We start from the raw sequence: 19,662 nt of genomic DNA, 5'->3' as shown, positions 1-19,662 counted from the left end.
CTTTTCGTAGCGAGATTTTACAACTGAGTGGCTTGCTAGGCCATTTCAGAGGGCAATTAAGCATCAACCACATTGCATATCCAAGTTTGCAGATAACACTAGGTTCTGAGTAAGTTGTGTGGATGGGAGCAGGAAGTGGGGAAGTGTGAGATCATTTACTTTAGATCCAAGAAAGATACATCAAAATATTTTCTTGATGTAGAGAGACTAGGAACTGTGGAGAAGCAAAGGGATGTAGATGTCTACATGTACAAATCACACAAAGCTAGTGCACGAGTGCAGAAATAATCAAAAAGGCTAAAGGAATGTTGGTTTTTATCACGAGGCCTGATATTCAAAGGGGTGGAAGTTATGCTTCGGTTGTACGAAGCCTAGGTCAGACCCTATTTAGAGTACTGCGTTCAGTTTTGGGCGCCGGATCTCGGGAAGGATATGTTCGCCTGAGAGGGGGTACAGTGCCGATTCACCAGAGTGATAACGGGGCTTAAAGGGTTAAATTATGAGGACAGTTTGCATAAACATGGCTTGTATTCCCTTGAGTTTAGAAGTTGAGGGGTGATCTAATTGAGGTGTTTAATATAAATAGATTTGATAGGGTAGATACAGAGAAACTATTTCATCTGTGGGAGAATCCACAGCAAGGCGGCATAAACTTAAAATTAGAGCTAGGCCATTGAGGATTGAAATCAGGAAGCACTTTTTCACAAAGGGTAGTAGAAATCTGGAACACAATCCCCCAAAAGGCTGTGGATGCTGGTGATCAATTGTAACTTTCAAGACTTAGGCCAGTAGATTTTTGTTATGTAAAGGCATTGAGGATTATAGATCAAAGGTGGGTAAATGTAATTGAGGTACAGATCAGCCATGATCTGAATAAAAAGCGGAACGGGCTAGAGGGCCTGAATGGCCTACTCCTGATCTCATGCTGATTCTGTAAATTAACTTTCACAGTTTCTTTTATCATGTTGGACAACTTGTCTAACTTACCATACTCTTGGAAGTTATTCCTCTCTGTTATTGTGAATCAAATGTCAGATTTTTGAATCGGCTGAAGCAAAAAGCCACATTTGCCAAATTACACACAGTACTTGAACTGATGCATCAGGCGTCCTGTGGCCTTGGGGAAATTAGCAGCAGATAGGGGAGGGGGAAATGTTTGTGGCCTCAGCAAGGGTATGGATGGCATTCTTCAAGCAGTGGGGTTGAGACAGGGCATGAGAGGATAAAATCTGGACAAGTTTTGGATAAACTCTATTCTTCCTAGTAAATAAACAAATGCCATTTGTTAATGAATTACAGTTATCAATCCAACATGATCTTGCCAGTTTAAAAACTGCGACATTTATTAGTGATGCTGAAATATTTACAGTTATTTTTAATACTTGAGACCCTTTGTGTTATTTTTTGATATTTAAGTTGGTTCTATGTAAGTGAGACACAGTTTTATATTTTGCATTGATCAGGGCTACCCCTGGGCCTCCCAATCTCTGTATTGTTTGCACCAAATTTCTTGGCTTTATTCATTTATTTTGCATCCCATTTAAGAAATTCCTTGTGTATGTCAGATTAGTTGGGTTTAGCTGGTTAATATTTGTCACATAATGACTTTTCAATAATTTAGCACAGGCAGCATTCTTTCCATTCTTAAAGGAGAGGGTGAACATGTATATAGGGTAGTTTCAAGAGGAACAACATGCCTTTCTCCTGTTCCTTCTACTGGATATAGCAGCATTTCAGAGGCCTCTCAGACAGAATGCTATGTGACACTGAAAATCTGGGAGAAAGTGGAGAAAACCATTTAATTTGTGTATTGTTCCAAGTTAATACTTGCTATGTAGCAGTATAATTTCTCAGCCCAAGCAGTGGCCTGCACTATGAAGTGATTCACAGGATTTAGTTTAGAGTTTTCTTTGTGATATTACTGCTTCTTTTACCTTTCAGTACATCAAACTGGTGTACTCCCTTTGTCCTGTGACATGCATCCCTTGACTCTGTCATAACAACCCATTTACTTCCTTATCAATAACCATCACTATCCTTTTGAGAAACTGCATTTGGCCTAAATCCGGGGTTTACGCAGCAGCTCTCTAATTGTATCTCATTGTTTGCATTACTTGTATATACTATTCTGCATTTCATTGCGGACATTGTTTGTATAACTATTGTAGTTAGAGGAGATACACACTCATCAGTTATATAGCACCATGGAGCCTAGACTCTGGTCTTGAGAAATGCAGACTGTCAGCTACAGTTCCAGCATTATTAGATGAATCCCAGTACAGCAATTTTAGGCTCACTATGAATTGCTGGTCTGCACATGTCCATTTTGGTTGGGAAGTTATTATAAGCTGCCTCTATTGCCTGTCAGCGGAAAAGCAACATTATATTAGTGGTTCTATCATACGAAGGGATACTCCACTGTGGTGCACAAGAATGGAAGATACAATTAAATAGGAAAGTAAATGTTGGAAAAAAGACAGTACTAATCAAAGTATGTAAATCAGTGACTTATGTACAAAAAAATCATAATGGCTAAGTCATAACAATCTGAGAGTCTGCAAAGCTGAATCAACTATCATCCACCTGGTGATTTTCCAAGATGGCTTCTCTGGTTTCCAGACTATACAGCAGGCTCAGGACGCTGCCAACTGAAAATTCCCCAAATTATTAAGTAAACACTTGGAAGCTGTTATTCACAATGCTCAGGGATGAGAAGTTTCCCTTTTAAGTAAGTTTTTTCTTTGTTTTCCCCTCTTTTTTGGTTTCAGGGCAACCAGTTTCCAAAGAGTATTTACCAAGGCCATAGATTTCCATGGCAAAAGTCGGCAGAATCACAGAATTCAATCCCCAAAAGCACTGGTAAAAATCACATAATCTCATGTAATAAAAATAGAATTCCATTTATTCTGTCCCTGTAAATGAGTGGGGGAGGTATCTTGGGCAGTACTGGTTTGAGCCTCTAGATGTCAGCAGTGCATATATTTACATAGCAAAAGTGGAAATCAGCTGGTCTCCGCCTGGAATATCTTCAGCATGTATCGTTCTGACACTCTTTGCAAGTCCCCACGCATTTTTTTTCTTTTCAATGTGTTTGAGAGACTCCTCTGTGTAAGCATGCTTGCCAACTTGCAAAACTCAGAAAAAATGTGGAATAGCTTTTTTAAAAAAAAACTGAGAGCCCCAAAAAACAGACAATTTAAAACAGCCCTGAATAAAGTTCTGTGACCAAGGTCACTGCTTCAAGGTGACTGAATAAGTTAAGTTCTCTTACTATTTTGGATTTCAGAATTTTTATTAGTATTTTGCAGTTTATTAGTGCAGTGCAGTTTGTTTTTCTGTGAAATCTTTTCATTCCGCCCACCCCGAACTATCTTCCACTCTTCCCACCTTTATTCGGTATCAGTTTAAACCCACCTCCTGGATATGGATGGGTTATGATATTTTTTTTTCCTCCACTGCCTCTCTGGTCAGACTGCTTGTCCAATATCCAGTCTTGGATGAGCCGCAATATCCTCCAGCTAAAACATTGGGGCATGGGACTGAAGAAGAAAAGTTGAGCTTTGTTGGAAGCAGGTCGAAAAAGCATATCCTTGACCTTTTTGAGGAAGTGGATTTGATGAGGACTGGGTAGAGATTGGGAAGAAGCTGCAGAAAGTAGAAGGTCTGACTTGGGAGAGGAGTTAGAGAAGGCAGGAGATAGTAGAAGGCTGAGGCACTCAAACGGATGACCTCAGTTTTGGAAACAAAGAAGTCAACAAGCTTCTCCGTTCTAGAATCAGAGGTGAGAATGCAGGGTTTGAGGGAAGGAGACTGGAGGAGGCAGTTAGTGATGACACAGAGGACATTGCGGTTGTCCTTTCCCTGGAGCTATGAGGATTTGGCCAGAAGAGGGAGAAGCAGTGCTAGAGATAATCATGCCATCCTGTCGGGCAGTGGACAGCCAGGCAGTCGTAAGCTACCTGTGCTCTGGTGTCTGGACCACAAATTTGACATAGGAACATAAGAATTACTAGACGAAAAGAGACCAGGGTCCATCTAGTTCGCCTTCTACCATCCTGGTAGTCTCATGCTACAATGATAGAGGTGATTGTTGTACCAGGGAGAGAAATGGGGATGGGTGACCATTTTGAGATCTTGTGGAGAGGAGGGCATTGAAAGTGGGGTCAAGGCAGCCATTGAGCTGATTGCTGGAGGTGCCAATATCACCATAGGTGTCACCCCAGAGGAGAGTGAGTTATGAGTTGAGAAGGACGCTGGTGAGTATGTTAGGCATAGTTTTTTTTTCTAGTGGTGCAAAGAAAAGGTGGAGGGCCTTAGAGACTGGTCGGGGTATGTGTACAGAAATGGAGATAACAAAAAGATCAAAGGTAGCTCGATCAAAGTCTGTGGATTGAAGGGCTGACGCAGAGGCTAAGGTTGAGCTAGGAAAGGAAGGCGGAAAGTTTGGAAGAGAAGAGCCGAGGAACAGGTTGCAGTTGCTGAGGCATAGAGCAAATTGAATGGTTGTTTTGTATACAGACTAACTATACTGAGATCAGTGTCAGCTAGCAGATGTTGAGCCCACTTTGTGTCTCTTCATTAAAACAATGTTCCATGGAGTGGCCCTTCAAATGAGGCTTTCTCTAAAGTAGCAAGAAAGCACTTAAATCATTGTGCGTTTCACATCTTTACATCTAAATTACTATCAATATAGAATGCTTACCTCCCTGGTTGCCTTCTCCAATGAGGGAGCAATAAACAGTGCACACACTTTTAATGTGTTAAATGTTATGATCTAAGACTGCAATATTTTTGATGGAATTCCTGTACCAATAATTTCTTTCCACACAATTATATCTCCAGTCACCTTTGCTATATTTACCCTTGATATAAATCCCAAGCACTTTATGTTGGTCTACAATCATATTTTAATAGTTTACTAATTTTGATCTGTGATATTTTGCATATCAATGAAACCGAAGGTTACATTTGTATAATATAAAGTGTTGCAGATTTTTATAATTAAAACATTAACAAAGACTGTCGTTGTTGTTGCAGTGAAAAATACCAGAAGCAATAACCCTGGGGAATGCAGCACTGCCGAAACCAATCTATCTGATGTGGAACCTGAAAGCACTGGTTACCAGGAGCAACCTATCACCGACAATAGGCATGCTGGGATCATTACTCATCAACTGTGTGGGCTCCGATCAGGCAAAAGCAAAACATTTGCTCCATCTAACAGCCAGATGGGCAGACCAGTCAACTACAATGAAGTGAGATTAAAAAAGAGGAGACTGCACACTATGGTAAGTCATCGCACAGATCTGTACGAACCAAAATCTGCATACATTTCTTTTAATTTACCCTAATATTAGTACATATTTTCACATATCCTATTTGTATGGTTTGAAAGTCACTTTTTACGTCTTTTAATGTGTTAAACACATTGTGGATGTTGACTGACCAGCTGAGGCGTGACTGATTTTGGACTACGGGTGGTTTCCTCATGGGTGGTGTGTGTGGTTTTATCACTTACTTCGACTGACTCCATTAAAAGATAAGCATGGCAGATTGTGACCTTTGACTATACACCACACAGTTTCTTGGATGTCACATGATGTTGATATCAAAACCAGGTAATTTTGCAACTAGACCTGTCATATTATGCCATAGTGAAGCGCACACCACAAATCAGAGTAACAATCAAACAATGAAATGACACCAGCGCTTCAGTCAATCGTTTTTTTAAAAACAGAATGTGAACATGGCTGAGAGCATGACGACAGTGCTGGTCAGAGGAAGAGACTGGTCTCCTCTGGGGCAGATTCAAGAGATGGGGGTGGTGGGGGAGCTAGACTGTTGCTGATAGCACAAGCATACGAGGCGCCGATGGCACAGAGCATCCATCAATTCCTCTCTCAAATTCGCACGCGGTGGAAGGCCTGACTTAGGTGATAGGGCGGAGGCCCCTTTTCCTTCCTATACCTGTAGGTGATGGATGACATGCTGGGAAATCGTCCCTCAGTAGCTGCTTTGGTTCCAAGCTAAGACAACCGTCTTCCTGATGCATCTGCAACATCAGTGGAGCAGGAGCCATCAGGTATTTGTATGCTTCATATACTTAAAATGCCACACTGCATTATGGGTAGCACTATTGTAACAGTTGTGTTGTTCGGTGTAGTTTATTTATAAATGTTTTACTGTTACATCCTGTCACTATTCTCCTCCAGAACTTTATATGTTTCTTTAGAAGTTGCACAAACTTGACCTGGGCTAATAGCCCCTCAAATCTTCCAGCCATTTCTGTGGCAAAATGAATTGCCGCCACTCTATGCCTCCCCCAGCAGCCTCGTCAAGTTCTTTGCCATGTGCATACATGCCAACAGTCAGCGAACATTAGGCATTTCTAGGCCCGTGCCCGCATACGGAAACATGAATCAGCAACGCTCCCAGGGTCTTCCCCCTTCTCAGGAATTCCCGTCCACAGTGTGCAGTGTTGTTCAGTCACTTGGAGTAGCAAAAAGTAAAAGCTCAGCAGTAACGCCGAGAAGCTTGAACTGGATAAGGGAAGTGGAGAGAGTGCCAGCATGAACAGGGAAGAGGGCACGGAGAGGTGGAATGTCTCTGAATTGACTGGGGTAGGAGTCCATAAACTGTAGGGAGGGAATGCGGAAGGAAGTGCTCACACTAAAGAGGGAACAAAGTGCATCTCTGACTGTCGAGGTAGCTTTTGGGGAAATGATGGTCTGGTTGATGGGAACACACGTGTCACTCATATTCCTGCCTCCCAGCAGTTGTGTGGAAGGGGGAGGGGCGGCAGGAGTCTGTACAGTTCTAAATATGCTGCCTGCAGTGCTGACTGGAATGATCATTTGGTTATTAAGACCAGAGACGAATCCCCTACTTAAGCAATTTTAAAAAGAAAATTAATTAGAACTTTTTTCCTCCCGCGGTAGATTATCTGCTGCTGGAAAAAGCTTTTAAACTGTAATGAAAAGTATGTAATTCCCTATTGAGACATGGAGTGGTTTTCAATAAAATAAAGCAAATGTCCCTTTTTTTGCAACTGCTTGCATTCATGTAGTATTTTTAACATTAAAAAACATCCCAAGGCACTTACGGATAGGCACCAGGAAAATTCCACATCAGGAATGGAGAGGTTAGGAGGCGTGACTGAAAGCTCAATTGAAGAGATATGTTTTAAGGAGGATTTCTTAAGGTGAGAGGTGGAGAGATTTACAGAGGGAATTCCAGACAGTGGAACCCAGGCAATGGAAGGCACTGGAACAAATTGTGGACTAAGAGGCTTGAACAAAAGGCTGGAGTCTGGATTGGAGTGTTCAGGGGTGAGGGGGTATAGGGCAGGGGAAGATTGTAGAGATGGAGTGAGGTGAGACTGTGGAGGGATTTGAAGAGGAGAATGGGAATGTTAAATTGAATGCATTGAGGGATACGGGGTCATTGTAGTTCGGCAAGGACAAGAATGATGAGCGAGCAGGGCTTGGTGTGGGACAGCATGCGTGTGACAGAGTTTTGGACAAGTTGGAGTTTATTCAGGGTGTAGGATGTTGAGGCCAGCTAGGAAAGCATTTGAGTAGTTACATCTAGAAATGATCAAGGCATGTGGGAGGGCTGAAGTAGGGACAGAGGTAGGCCATGTTATGGGAGAGAAAATATTTTTTAAAAATAAGAAAATGAAACTCTGATTTACTGTACAATCCACAATACTGGAAAAGGGAACCAAATTGTGTTAAAAGTCATAATTTTCTGCAATGGGGGTATGTTCACCATACTCCCTCTCCCAGAAATGCTTTCAAAACTTGTCCTTTTATCAGTCTTTTATATACTTCTACTTTATCTTCTCCCATATGACCAATGGAAAGTAGGATGTATCTACAGCTTAAGTTACAACCTGTGTCCCACTGCCTTTACAGTGTAATTGTTTGTTTTCATATATCATATGCTTAGGGTCATTTTTCAGTTATCAGCTTTTTGGTGGCTATGTCAGCTTTTCTGAAGCTGTTGGTCAGCTTTTGTTAATTTTCTAGGTTGGCGTGTATGCATATAGTAAATCAAAAACTCATGGGCTGCCACTTGATGACACATTAGTACATCAATGTGTTTGGTCACCAGGTTATTGTTTTATAATGTCATTGGACTAACAAACATTTAGACATATACCTTCAGGATCAGATTTAATTATTAGAAGTATATGAATATTTCTAGTGGTTTGCTTAGTTTGGAGAAATTAATAAAGGTTACTAAAAGTGCTTTGGACTTTTCCTAGGTGATAATTATGTTTTAAATGAATTTTGGTGTTACTAGGGGTAATTCCCTGACTCTCACTTCCAGTGGGGAAACCTGAGCAAGTGTGGCTTCCCTCTGGGAGTGCAAGATCATGGAATTATCCTTACTGAATACTGGAAATGTTATAAAACCATTAATTTGAAGTAATTGAGGGTTGTTGAATAACTGCTTGAATTTTGTATTCTTGTTTCTCAGAACTACAAAGCCAGGGTTATACAGCTCCGATCACTATACCTGCCAGCTTCCAGACATCGACTGAGACCAAAGGAGACCAGAGCAGAATGATATACCTGACACTTCTTCTGCTTGAAAGAAGGGCCTAAGCAGATGCTTCTATATCCTAGCAGGACAGCCAGAACCTCTCCTCAGGTAAACTGCACATAGATCCAAAACGACAGTTAATTGACAAACATAAATGCCGTCACCATTTGGATCTGCCCTGTTGTAAAACAATTTGGGTTCTTTTTGGTTGACTGATTTGTAAAATGTCCAGTTAAGAGAGAATATCTTGAAGACCAATAATTCACTAAAATGGGAAAATAACCAGTGATTTTCCTTTTTCTTTTCAGAATCCAGAGCATTATTTCCCTCTGCCAGGGGACCTCAGAAGCTGCCTGGGTATCTGGCCCAGTACTCAAGGAGCTGCACCAATTGCAGACAGTAATGTCAGAAATTCTGGAAGAGCTTTGTCTTCAGCGAGCTTTGCTCAAGCGCATGGCTGATTTTTAAAAAAAAACAGCAGATGATGGTTGAATGAGGTACACCCTCCACGAGTCTGTTAGACAGATTTCTGACTCTTGTCAGAGCTTCTACTCTTCTGACTCCTGTATGGGGGAAGTTACACCTGTTGCAGGGCCTTCAACTGCAGCACTAACTGGGCCCGAAGAACCAGACATTGCAATCCAAGGAAGACAAAGGACACCTATCTGTCCAGCAAGAACACACACCATATCCAAATAACCTTGATGGTGATAACTTGTAGATTGTTCAATTATTGTCTAATAAATCAGTTGGTTTAAAGCATAGCTTTTTTGTGTCCTTCTAATTTTTACATTTTTAAGCCTTGTTGACCATGACTTCAACTTTCTTGTAACCAGAATTCCTCAGGAATTTATGCTTACTGGAGCGAGCAGTGTAGGATTAAAAAGTAATCCAGTGACTGAGGGTTGATGTAATTTGTCAAGAGAATGAAAATATGAGTTGAATCCTTTTCAAAGTGTATCTCATTAGAACTAAGTCGGGTCTGTGGATGAATACATTGGATTAGGAAGAAGGTAAGCAGCTCAATGTCTGGAAACAGAGCTTCGAGTAATGGTTTATTGACAGTGACAAAGTGAACAGAATCACAAAAGAGGCATTGATAGAAACTGAATGGGAGAATGCGGAGGAGAAGGAAATAGGAGACATAGGCCAATGTTTATGTCCTGCACAGTTTACCACAACAACAAAAACTGGGACTTATATAGTGCCTTTAAAGTAGAAAAATTTCCCACGGTGACAGAGGCACAAGGGGGAAAGAAAGTCAGAGTACTTATTATCAGGATGACCGGAAATAATTGACCTTAAATGGGTTCGAACAGTTTCTGACATCAATTTGTGTATGTTTATTTACATTGCTATATGAAAAGGTGTTCAATTCACATTGTTTGCATAGAGGGTTGCAACATTTGTAGCGATGAAAGAAACGTGAATTAAGGAAATCAGAAATAAAAACAAGATACCACATGTGCAGCAGGTTAATCAGCATCTGAAAGAGAAAGATAGATTCATATTTTGTGAGAGATCACTTGATCATTTCTGATGGAGGCTGCTAGCAAAATGTTAACATGTTTTTGCTCTTTGATGCTGAGTGACCTGCTGAGCACTCTTAGCATTATCTGTTTTGAGACGATAATATTATGGTGGTGATTGAGAAATGGGCGGTATGGAAAGTTGGCCTACATACCCACCCGTGTCATCAGTATTTCTAAACAAAAAAACTAGCATGCTTTTTTTAAAACCCCTTTTCCATCTCCTTTGCTCCTCCTCCTCCTCTCCTGCAGCCCGTGATTCTGTATGAAGCTGGGGCGTGAATTTTGGTGGGCACTCGTTGCTTGTACACTCAACTTTTCTGGAGGACACAGGAGCAGCCACTTTCCCCCCCCCCCCCCCCCCCCCGAACCAGACCAGGAATGCTGAGACTCCACTGCTGCTTGGCTGAGATCAGCTAACACAGCAGAGAGCAGAGACTGAACCTAGGTCAACTCATTTACGTGTTTGCTTACTTTTATTGCTACAAGTGTTTAAGTAACAAAAATCATTACTGTGGTTTTTCTCTTGTCAGGGATATCCTCATGTTTTTTTCTATAGCAAATCATTTAAGTATCAACTTACTTTTTGCAGAAGGAGGCAAAGGTTTGAATTACTTGTTGGTTCTCTAATGCCGCCTTTAAAGCCTGCGATTTAGGCATATTCATTAAAATTAGTTTAAAACCAGGGCCTGTGGTGTGAATTGAGGAATGGGTTTGGTCATTTGAGGCACCTGCCAAGGAAGGCCATGACACTGGCCAGCCGCTAGTGCAGCAGCTGGGACCACAGGAACGATCGTTTATTTATTTGGGCCCACTCTGCTTCAATGAAGGGAGCAGATTTCAAGGGCAGAGCAGTGTGTTTTTTTAAATTAGGGGGCCCAGGTCTGAACCCTTAGGTGCTCCACTGAGCATGCACAGCTGCTGGGTTCATCCCAACGTCCAGGTTGCTCGGCAGTAGGGAAGTTGGGGATGAGGAAATTCCCTCCCAATAACATCAGGCGCCATGTTTGCGGTGGATGAGGTGCTGCTCCACCCAGGCTCCTGCACTCATTGGCAGCCTGGGCCAGGATCTGGCCTATACAGGTCCCAGATGATTTCCCAGCCCCTCCGCTGCATTCCTGGTGGACGTACCATCTGGCCCCCAGATTCTTTGGGGCCTCGATGTTAAAATGTTTTTATTGTTACATACGGTAGGTCTTTATAAAGCTATTGTATTGACTGGATCTCTCCCCAATATTTGCAAAACTTTGGAATAAGATCGGTTATCAGAATAAGAGCTAGGTTATTCCAACAGCCCAGTGTAGCACCAAAGTAACCCATGTTTTTACTTTCAGAAGGAAGTGTTGATAAAGTTGTTGGGGGGGAGAAAAAATCTCTGCTGTGGGAAGATGAGTAAGCTTCCTGTTGATACATTTAGTCCAAAAAGTTTGTTTAATCCTAAATTAAACAGGCAGCTTCTTTAAAGAAGGGGGCAAATCTCAGGTTAATTACTGTGTAAGTTTACTGGAACTAGTAAGTACTTAGCTCTGATTTTTTTTCTAGTGGGGTTTTGTTAATTGATCTAGAAAATTCCATTTGATGTCCGTGTGATTAGTCCATGTCATGCTTAATGTGAGAGATTTTTCTTTTTGCCTTTAACTTACTCCAGTAAGATTTTGCCAAAATACATCAAGAACTCAGCAGAGACTGAAAAGAAAAACAGCTGTGATTATAGTTTTGATTTGGACTTTCAACATTTTACCTTGTCATAGCAGAGAAACAGTTTCCATAAACAGATTGTGTCTCCTATGAATTGAAACCTACACCATTTTATGTGTGCAGTGAGTGGAACGGTGTGTCACTGCACTAATAATTATCCATTAGCTCCAGTAATTTGCACCAGAGTTCTTGTGGGATGTCTATCACGTTCTCCTGTCTAATCCAGAAGGTAGTAATTGGCACACTGTCAAACCATTATGTTCAGGTTAGAATTAACGGATTTATTTATTAGATAATTACACAAGCAAAAATAGCAACAAGATACTGAAAGTAAAAATACTATGGACCCAATAAAGGTTGAATCAATCCAAAAGATATTAACATTTCTTGCTTAGAAAATATTTTACAGTCCAATAATCTAGGTTTTTGGAGGAAACAGTTATTGGTACATGGGCATTGCAATTCCTAAAATGGCCTCCAGAGTTCAAGAGGACAGTTTTCAACATCTGCTCAATTGGGTGCAAAGTTGGCAGTGCAGCCCTGCAAATAGCCTGAAGCTGGCTTTGGGAGGTCTGAACCATTTTCAGGTTTGGGCCTTAATCGAATGGTGCCTAGATCCATTAACAAATCTGGCAGGGGGAGAGGGAGATGAGCATGGGCTGACAAAGCACAGTTGATTCATCCAATTACTAATCAATAGCTGATTCTTCAGAAGGCTCCATCACAGCATCTGGAGATGAAAATAACAAGGTAGAAGCAGAGATGGTGGACAACCAGGGACTGAGAGCCATAACACAGTTAACTATAGAGAAAGCCCTTGAGCGTGTCATCTCATTTGCAAGGTCTTCTACAAAAGGCAGATGTTGTCTGCATTCTTGCCTGAGTCAGAAGATTGTGGTTTCATGTCCATCTTCAGAAACTTGAGTACATAATCTAAGCTAACACTTCACTGCAGTACTGAGGGTGTTCTGTGCTGTGGAAGATGATGCCTTACGGATGAGATGTTAAACCAAGTCTTGCCTCAAGTGAATGTAAAAGATCCCATGGCACTATTTGAAGAGTAGCAGGGGAGTTCTCCTGGTGTCCTGACCAACATTTATCCCTCAACCAACATCACTTAAAAACAGATTTTTTGGTCATTATCTCATTGCTATTTGTGGGACCTTGCTTTGTGCAAATTAGCTGTCACACTTCCCTACATTACAACAATGATTACACTTCAAAAGTATTTCATTGTCCAGAGGTTGTGAAAGGTGCTATGTAAATGCAAGTTCTTTTCTTTCATTCTTTCTTAACTTGGAACAATGCACACAACAGCCACAGGGGCCAAGACTTATTCCTTTGTCGCACATTTTGAGACAACTGGCAACAGGGAGTGTCCCGAGGGACGAGGACACTGAAAATGGTTGATGCTTTGCAGATTAGCTTCCATTATCTCCATAATGATATCAAAATTTGGAAAGTACAGGCACGCGCCCCATGATTTTTTGCCCATTAAAATAGACATAAAATTGTGAGGAGGGTGCCCCTAACTTCCCATAATGTCCTCCTAGTGGGAAAAGCTCCCTGCCAGGACTGCGATTTAGTAAAGTAGGCCCTTGGATTTTTTTCTTGCAGTATTAATGTAAGTTGGCTGCTCAGTAGTTCTTTTAGCAATCTGGTTTCTATATTAGTCCACAATCTGGTATGCTCTGTGCGGCTCATTAATACCAGTCTGATTTCCTTGGAATTCTCTGTTGCTAGCATGACAGAGTTGTTGAGGTATTAAGTGCCATTGGGGCTGATGTGCCACTTATCTCACTTCTCTGAGAACACCTTTGTGTTGTCTGAAAGCAAGTTGTGAATGAGCAAAAACATCCTCCAACTGAAGCCATCCTGATCGGCTCCCAGCAAAAACTTACCCCTGACTCGTTCCCCCACCCGCTGCTTGCTCGGGCTGAACAAAAAGTTTGGTCAAAGGTAGATTTAAAGGAGGAGATGGAAGTGGAGAGTCAGAGGAGTTTAGGGAACTTCAGAGAGTGGGACTTAGACGGCTGACGGCATGCCTGCCAATGGTGAGGGGAAGCGGGGAGGGCATGTACAAGAGGACAAAGTCAGGAATGGAGAGAGTTTGAGGGTGGATTGTTGATCTGGAGAAGGTTATTGAAATAGGGAGAGGAGAGGCTATACAGAGAGAATTAAACACACGGGACTGGGAACCAAGATGAAGTTAAGTACTTTTGTTTTATTTCAAATTGTCAACATAATTTGTTGGAGAGGTAGTTTTTCGTCATTCTGAATTGGGTCCTTTACTGATACTGAAACAACTTAACATTTAAAATTAAAATCAGTGCTGCAAGCTGGCCATGTGTCCTGTATATTCAGTTTCTGGAGTATTCCCGCACGTGCTTTGCTTCTTGGTCTCTCTTTCCTTAATACACCTGTATTTATCTGTAATATATTAAAATCGGCATATGATGTCTTTAAGCAATGCTCCTAATAAGTAGGAATAAATCCTGTATCCCCATTTATCTCACCCTGCTCCTTCCGCATTGGACCCAAACCATTGACGTTGCTGCCTGTTGTTCGCCTCTTCTAACATGCTCCCTTGGTGATTTGCTACTTTGTTTTTGTGTTAATTCTTCAGCAGGCCCGGCTTCTGTGTGCAAGCCTCAGGAGATGAACTAATGTGTTGGAAGAGGTCTTGCCTTGTGCCAGGTCACTCAACAATAGTTGGGAAATTAGTTAAGTGGAAATTGGGCAGAGTGCAATTTCCATTTAAGTCATATTTGTTATTGCAAACTGTATAAGACCATTTAATCATTGAGTAATTTGTAAAAGTCGAGATTTCATAAAAGTACTGAAACTCTTGTGTTTGCAGCATGGGGAATAACAGTGAATCTTAATATGTCTATGAATCACAACCGTTTCCTAACCTTATTTAAAATGTCCCTTATACTGCACATGTTGAATGCATAAAAAGTTGCTCAAATTTGCAAATTGGCTTTGTTTGGTCAGGTCTTCTCCATGTTTGATTATGTGGCACAACAGTACAGTTGTGTTTAATCAAGTTTGTAAAAATATAAGTTTGTGACAATGATGTAAGCCATGTTGAATTAACAGTTTCCCAAAGACAGACAAGGATCCTAACCAACTATTACTGGCAGGCAGGACCAACCCCTTCCCCCACTGCATGATTGAGCTGAATAGCAGAGAGCAAGAACAAATTGCTTCAATCCCTAAAATCATATTGCTTCTGGGACAAGCACAACCGTGTCAAAAAACCTTAGTCTGTCAATGACCCCAAACACCAGGTAATCAAAATGTATAATGGCTTCGTAAAATATATATGTGTAAATGTAAACTCTTGAGACTTCAGCAAGAAAATTGCAATTTCTGAAGTATATAATACACAGCTCTTCTGGCTGTTCTCCCTCTTCAAACATAAAATGGGTTGTCAAATATTGTTTCTTGAAGACATTGTCCCTTTCATTACAGCATCATGTTTCACTAGACATCAACATTACTCTTTAGCCTTGGATCGCTGTTGAATATGCTTTGCCATAACAATGACTGACGTGCTGTGTACAACTCCAACATTATATTTTATTCAGAAATGCTTAAGTGATCTTTTTCTCTGCTGCAAACTTCAGGCTGCATGGCACTGACACAAGGATGTTGAATTTTGTTGAGATATTTGACAGGACTATTACACCCAAATCCCCTGGAGCAAGTAAACAGTCCCAGATGAAAATTTCCTCAAAATAATTTGATATTGGTACATGTGCCAGATTTTTTTTATTGTCAAACTGAGAGAGCAGGGGAAGGATTATTTGCTAATATCAGAATTTGTAGGCTAAAAAAAAACCCTTATGCTCTTTTTAAAAAAAAAAGAAATTGACATAAGTAGCAACGTAAGGGCTGAATTTTATTCTTGACTAGACTGCTGACAACAGGGCTACTTGGGGCTAAAAGGGTTACATTATGAGGACAGGTTGCATAGTCTAGGCTTGTATTCCCTTGAGTATAGTAGAGGTGATCTAATTGAGGTGTTTAAGATGATTAAAGGATTTGATAGGGTACACAGAGAGAAACTATTTGTTCTGGTGGGGGAGTCCAGAAGAAGGGGCATAACTTTAAAATTAGAGCTAGGTTGTTCAGGTGTGATGCTAGAAAGCACTTCCATCATGCAAAGTGTACTGGAAATCTGGAACACTCTCCTCAAACGCTGTTGAGGCTGGGGGTCAATTGAAAATTTCACAACTGAGATTGATAGATTTTTGTTTGCAGGGTTTAAGGATTACGGAACCAAGGCGGGTAGATGGAGTTAAGCTACGGATCAGCCATGATCTAATTGAATGGCAGAACAGGCTTGAGGGGCTGAATGGCCTACTCCTGTTCCTAATGCCCATACTGATACTATTGAGGTGTCTTGAGAGAGTGTTTTACCTGTTTGACTCAGGAATGCGAGGCAGGGGTTCAGGTCCCCTAATAGTCTGTTTCCAGGGGCCCAGAATTTCATAAAGGGTTTGGGAGTTAAATGGACTCAAGTGACACGTTAAAGATTCAGAAACCAATTATTTTCCTGGGATGAAAGTACAAGAAACATCTTTTTTTAAAAAAAAATTAGGGATCAAGTGTAAGTTTTATTTTTACAATTGTTCCACTCCACCATGGAGTGTGGTCAGGGTGAGCACAGCCCCTCAAGATAATAAAATACAGGTGGCAGCTTTTCCTTAATACAGGATCTGTACCCTCCACAATCCCGACACCACGCGGCAACGCAACCGTACAGTGGTAAAGCAGGCCCCAGGATTTACAGTTGGTGCTTTGACGTCCAGCAGAATTCCATTTTTAGAGGTCAGCCCTACCAAGTGTAATGCATAAAAAGGAAAAACTGCAAATCTGAAATGAAAACAGAAAATGCTAGAAATACTTAGCAGGTCAGTCAGCATTTGTAATGAGAAAAGACAGGTTGTGATGTCTTGACCGTGTACCCTGCATCAGAACCTGATGTAGTAGTTCTCCAAAATTTTTAAATGTGAGCACACATCGGCCTACTTCTGCTCCTATTTTCTATGTTTCTACATTGATGGCATGGCAGGGCTGTGATCATCACACAGTGCTACGGAGCAGAGGCACACAGATTCAATCTCTCCCTTCACTGAGTTCCCAATCTCGGGCACATGAGGCACCAAGTGGAGACCGTGCATCTCCTGCAGGGGAAAGGGAAAATTGGCTAGAGAGTCTCCACTGAGCCGCAGTCATGTTTCTTCTTGGTGTAACTGTACACGCTACCACAAGCAATATTCTGCACTGCCTCAGGTACATGATCCAGGGGTCTCTGAGTGGAGAAAATGGCTGCTCTGCCTTGATGGGTGCCCTCAGAAATGGGTTCACATTAAAGAGTAACATTTATTGTTACCTACAAATGATAATGCAGGGATCAGCATTGCTCTGCCTTCTGAGTGAAACATAATCAATGTGGCAGCTTGTGGCCTGGTGTGTAACTTAGCACTGGATTTTGGCTTATAAAATGAAACTAATCATCTGTGTTTTATTAATGTGCCAAAATTCTGTTTAAAGCAATACAACACAACATGGATCTTTACATAAATAGTCTGCAAATATCGCCATGGGCATAACCATTGACTACTTGACGAAATGCACAGGTAATTTATTTAGGTCTGCAGAAATACTGCAGTTCAAAATTTTAAAATTTTCAGTGCAGGGTAACAAAACTCCCTGGCACCTACTTAGTGCTTGCATTATTTCAAGGCATTATTCATGTTTCTGTTCCTTTAAGGTAAAACCTGCTACAGTAAGCAGACTATCAGATGATGAAGATTATGAAGAGTACTATGATGAGGAATCTGATGCAATGCCAGACAACGTAAGCATGTAATCTTGCACGAAACAAATGCAGCATTTCTCATGGCCATGCTTTCAGTCACCTCTCCTAACTCTCCTTCCATGGCTCGACGTCTGGTCCTTTAATTATCTTATTTACCTTTTTCTCTGTAAAGTGCTTTGGGATGGTGCATTAAAGATGCTATTGCATATAAATGCAAGCTCTTGTTGCTGCCACATGGGGTTGAACTGATTAATGGAAGGACAGGTGAAAGCCAGTTGAGCATTACACCAGTAGGGCCTAGAAAGTCAATGGTGGCATGTCCATTTTATCAGGAGCTGAACGGGCACCTAAACCTCCAATATGGCGGGCAGGAAGTACACGCTAATTACAAGCTGGAGGTGCGCGCCTGAAATTTGGGTGCAGGAAAAAGAATAGGCGTCCAGGGCTCGCGCTTGAAACAGACATTGGGCCCTTTGCATATGCAAATTAGGGACCTAACTCCTGTTTGAGGCCCCCTCTGCAAGATTAGTTTTCCCTGAGGCAACCAGTGGCTGCTGCACAAATGCCTGGTTTTCCTAATACGTGGTTCTTAAAGGCACTGCTGCAGGCCACCACCAAAATGGTAAGTTTTTCAAATATACTTAACTGACTATGGAGCCAGGAGGGCAGGAATGTTCCTCCTGACCCCACATTGAAGCCACAAAGGCTGCTGCTGGCCACGGCCCCCAGTTGCTGTCGCCCCTCTCTCCCAGTCCCTTTAGTGACTTACCTGAGGGTCGCTGCTGGCGATGTAGTGGCCTGATCTTCGAAGCCTCTTCTTTGGTGAGCTACCTGGGGAACCCCCATTATGTGTCTGCAGCTCACCAGTTCGATGATAATGAGGCCCGAGACTCAATATTAGGTGTGCCGTAGGCCTACCTGTTCAGGCACAGCAATTGATCCCTGTGTCCCCGGTGCTCCTGTTTTCCCACATAAATAAATGTTTTCCTCCTGTAAGGAGGCCGTCCAGTCCATTGTATCTATGCTATCTCTTTGCTAGAGCAATCCAAAACTAATCCCACTGCCCTGTTGTCTCCTCACAGCCTTGTATCTATGGCTTGACATATTTACCCATTTTTCCTTTAAAAGATGCAGGTCTAATCGAGACACAATAGTAACATATAAGGATAAATTCACCAATCCTGCACTTCTAATGAGAGCACGGGTTGGAGAACTGGCATGAGATTGTTGTAACCCTATCTTCTACACACACTCCCTTCATACATAGATCCCTGTGGAATTGGTGAATTTACCTTTAGTAGTAGTGAGCTAGAAAGTACCTTCTTTAGATTCTCCCTTCCCTTAATTTCTGGCATGGCAGTCTTTTTCTTTATAATATGCCATTTCCTCAATTCAAATGTATACCGAAGAAAGTGACGTTATAAAAAAGCTAATATATTTGTCCTTTAATCATCAGGCTAGTGACATATCGGATAGCTCTGATAATGGAGGTCAGCAGTCCTCACTGATGGAAATTCTCAACTATTGTCAGGTAAGAAGAAGGCCCTTTAAATCACCTCCTGCCACTGCTGATTCCCTAAACAGCGATTTCATGTGGCTGCTTTCAAAATTGACGTCCTGTTTCTCTGAACATCAGCAAATGCTGTGCTAGATGGCCACGCACCCAGCTGCATATCTAAACAAAGCTGCTCCCTTTTGAGGTGGGTGCTTCCTACCTCACTGCTCCTCACTCCCTGGAACTTTTACCACAGCCCAAACTGGGCAGAGTTCCGGTTGGACGAAACGGCTGCCCATTTTCCATTACTGGCCTTGCTACAACAGATGGCGGGGCAGCAGAAAATCCCAAGTATCAGCGTGGTGGGACTTGAGCTCTCTCTCTCTCTCTCTCTCTCTCTCATCATATTTGTAAACCTAAATCTTCACATGTTGAGGAAAATTTGCTTTCTTCAGTTCATTTGGGGGGAAAAAAAAACCCCTCTTCCTAATTAGATTGTTCTTCCTGACCGATTTAATTATCCTTTTTTACGTTCCCCATGGTACGTCATAGACACA

At 41.7% G+C, this 19,662-nt stretch overlaps 1 protein-coding gene across 3 annotated transcripts in view; it reads left to right on the top strand.

Moving 5' to 3' along the window:
• Positions 1-19,662, top strand: part of LOC137326903 (uncharacterized) — a 134,170-nt gene that overhangs the window by 27,589 nt on the left and 86,919 nt on the right. For all 3 annotated transcript variants that reach the window (XM_067992288.1, XM_067992289.1, XM_067992287.1), the window contains 3 exons: positions 5,038-5,288; positions 17,563-17,649; positions 19,067-19,141. In XM_067992288.1, coding sequence (XP_067848389.1) covers positions 5,038-5,288; positions 17,563-17,649; positions 19,067-19,141 — 413 coding nt within the window. The remainder of the gene's footprint in view (positions 1-5,037; positions 5,289-17,562; positions 17,650-19,066; positions 19,142-19,662) is intronic.

The sequence above is a fragment of the Heptranchias perlo genome, chromosome 11 (assembly GCF_035084215.1).
Source record: "Heptranchias perlo isolate sHepPer1 chromosome 11, sHepPer1.hap1, whole genome shotgun sequence".
Classification (NCBI taxonomy): Eukaryota; Metazoa; Chordata; class Chondrichthyes; order Hexanchiformes; family Hexanchidae; genus Heptranchias; species Heptranchias perlo.
The sequence above is the reverse complement of the archived record's forward strand: the minus strand, read 5'-3'. Positions and strand labels throughout refer to the sequence as shown.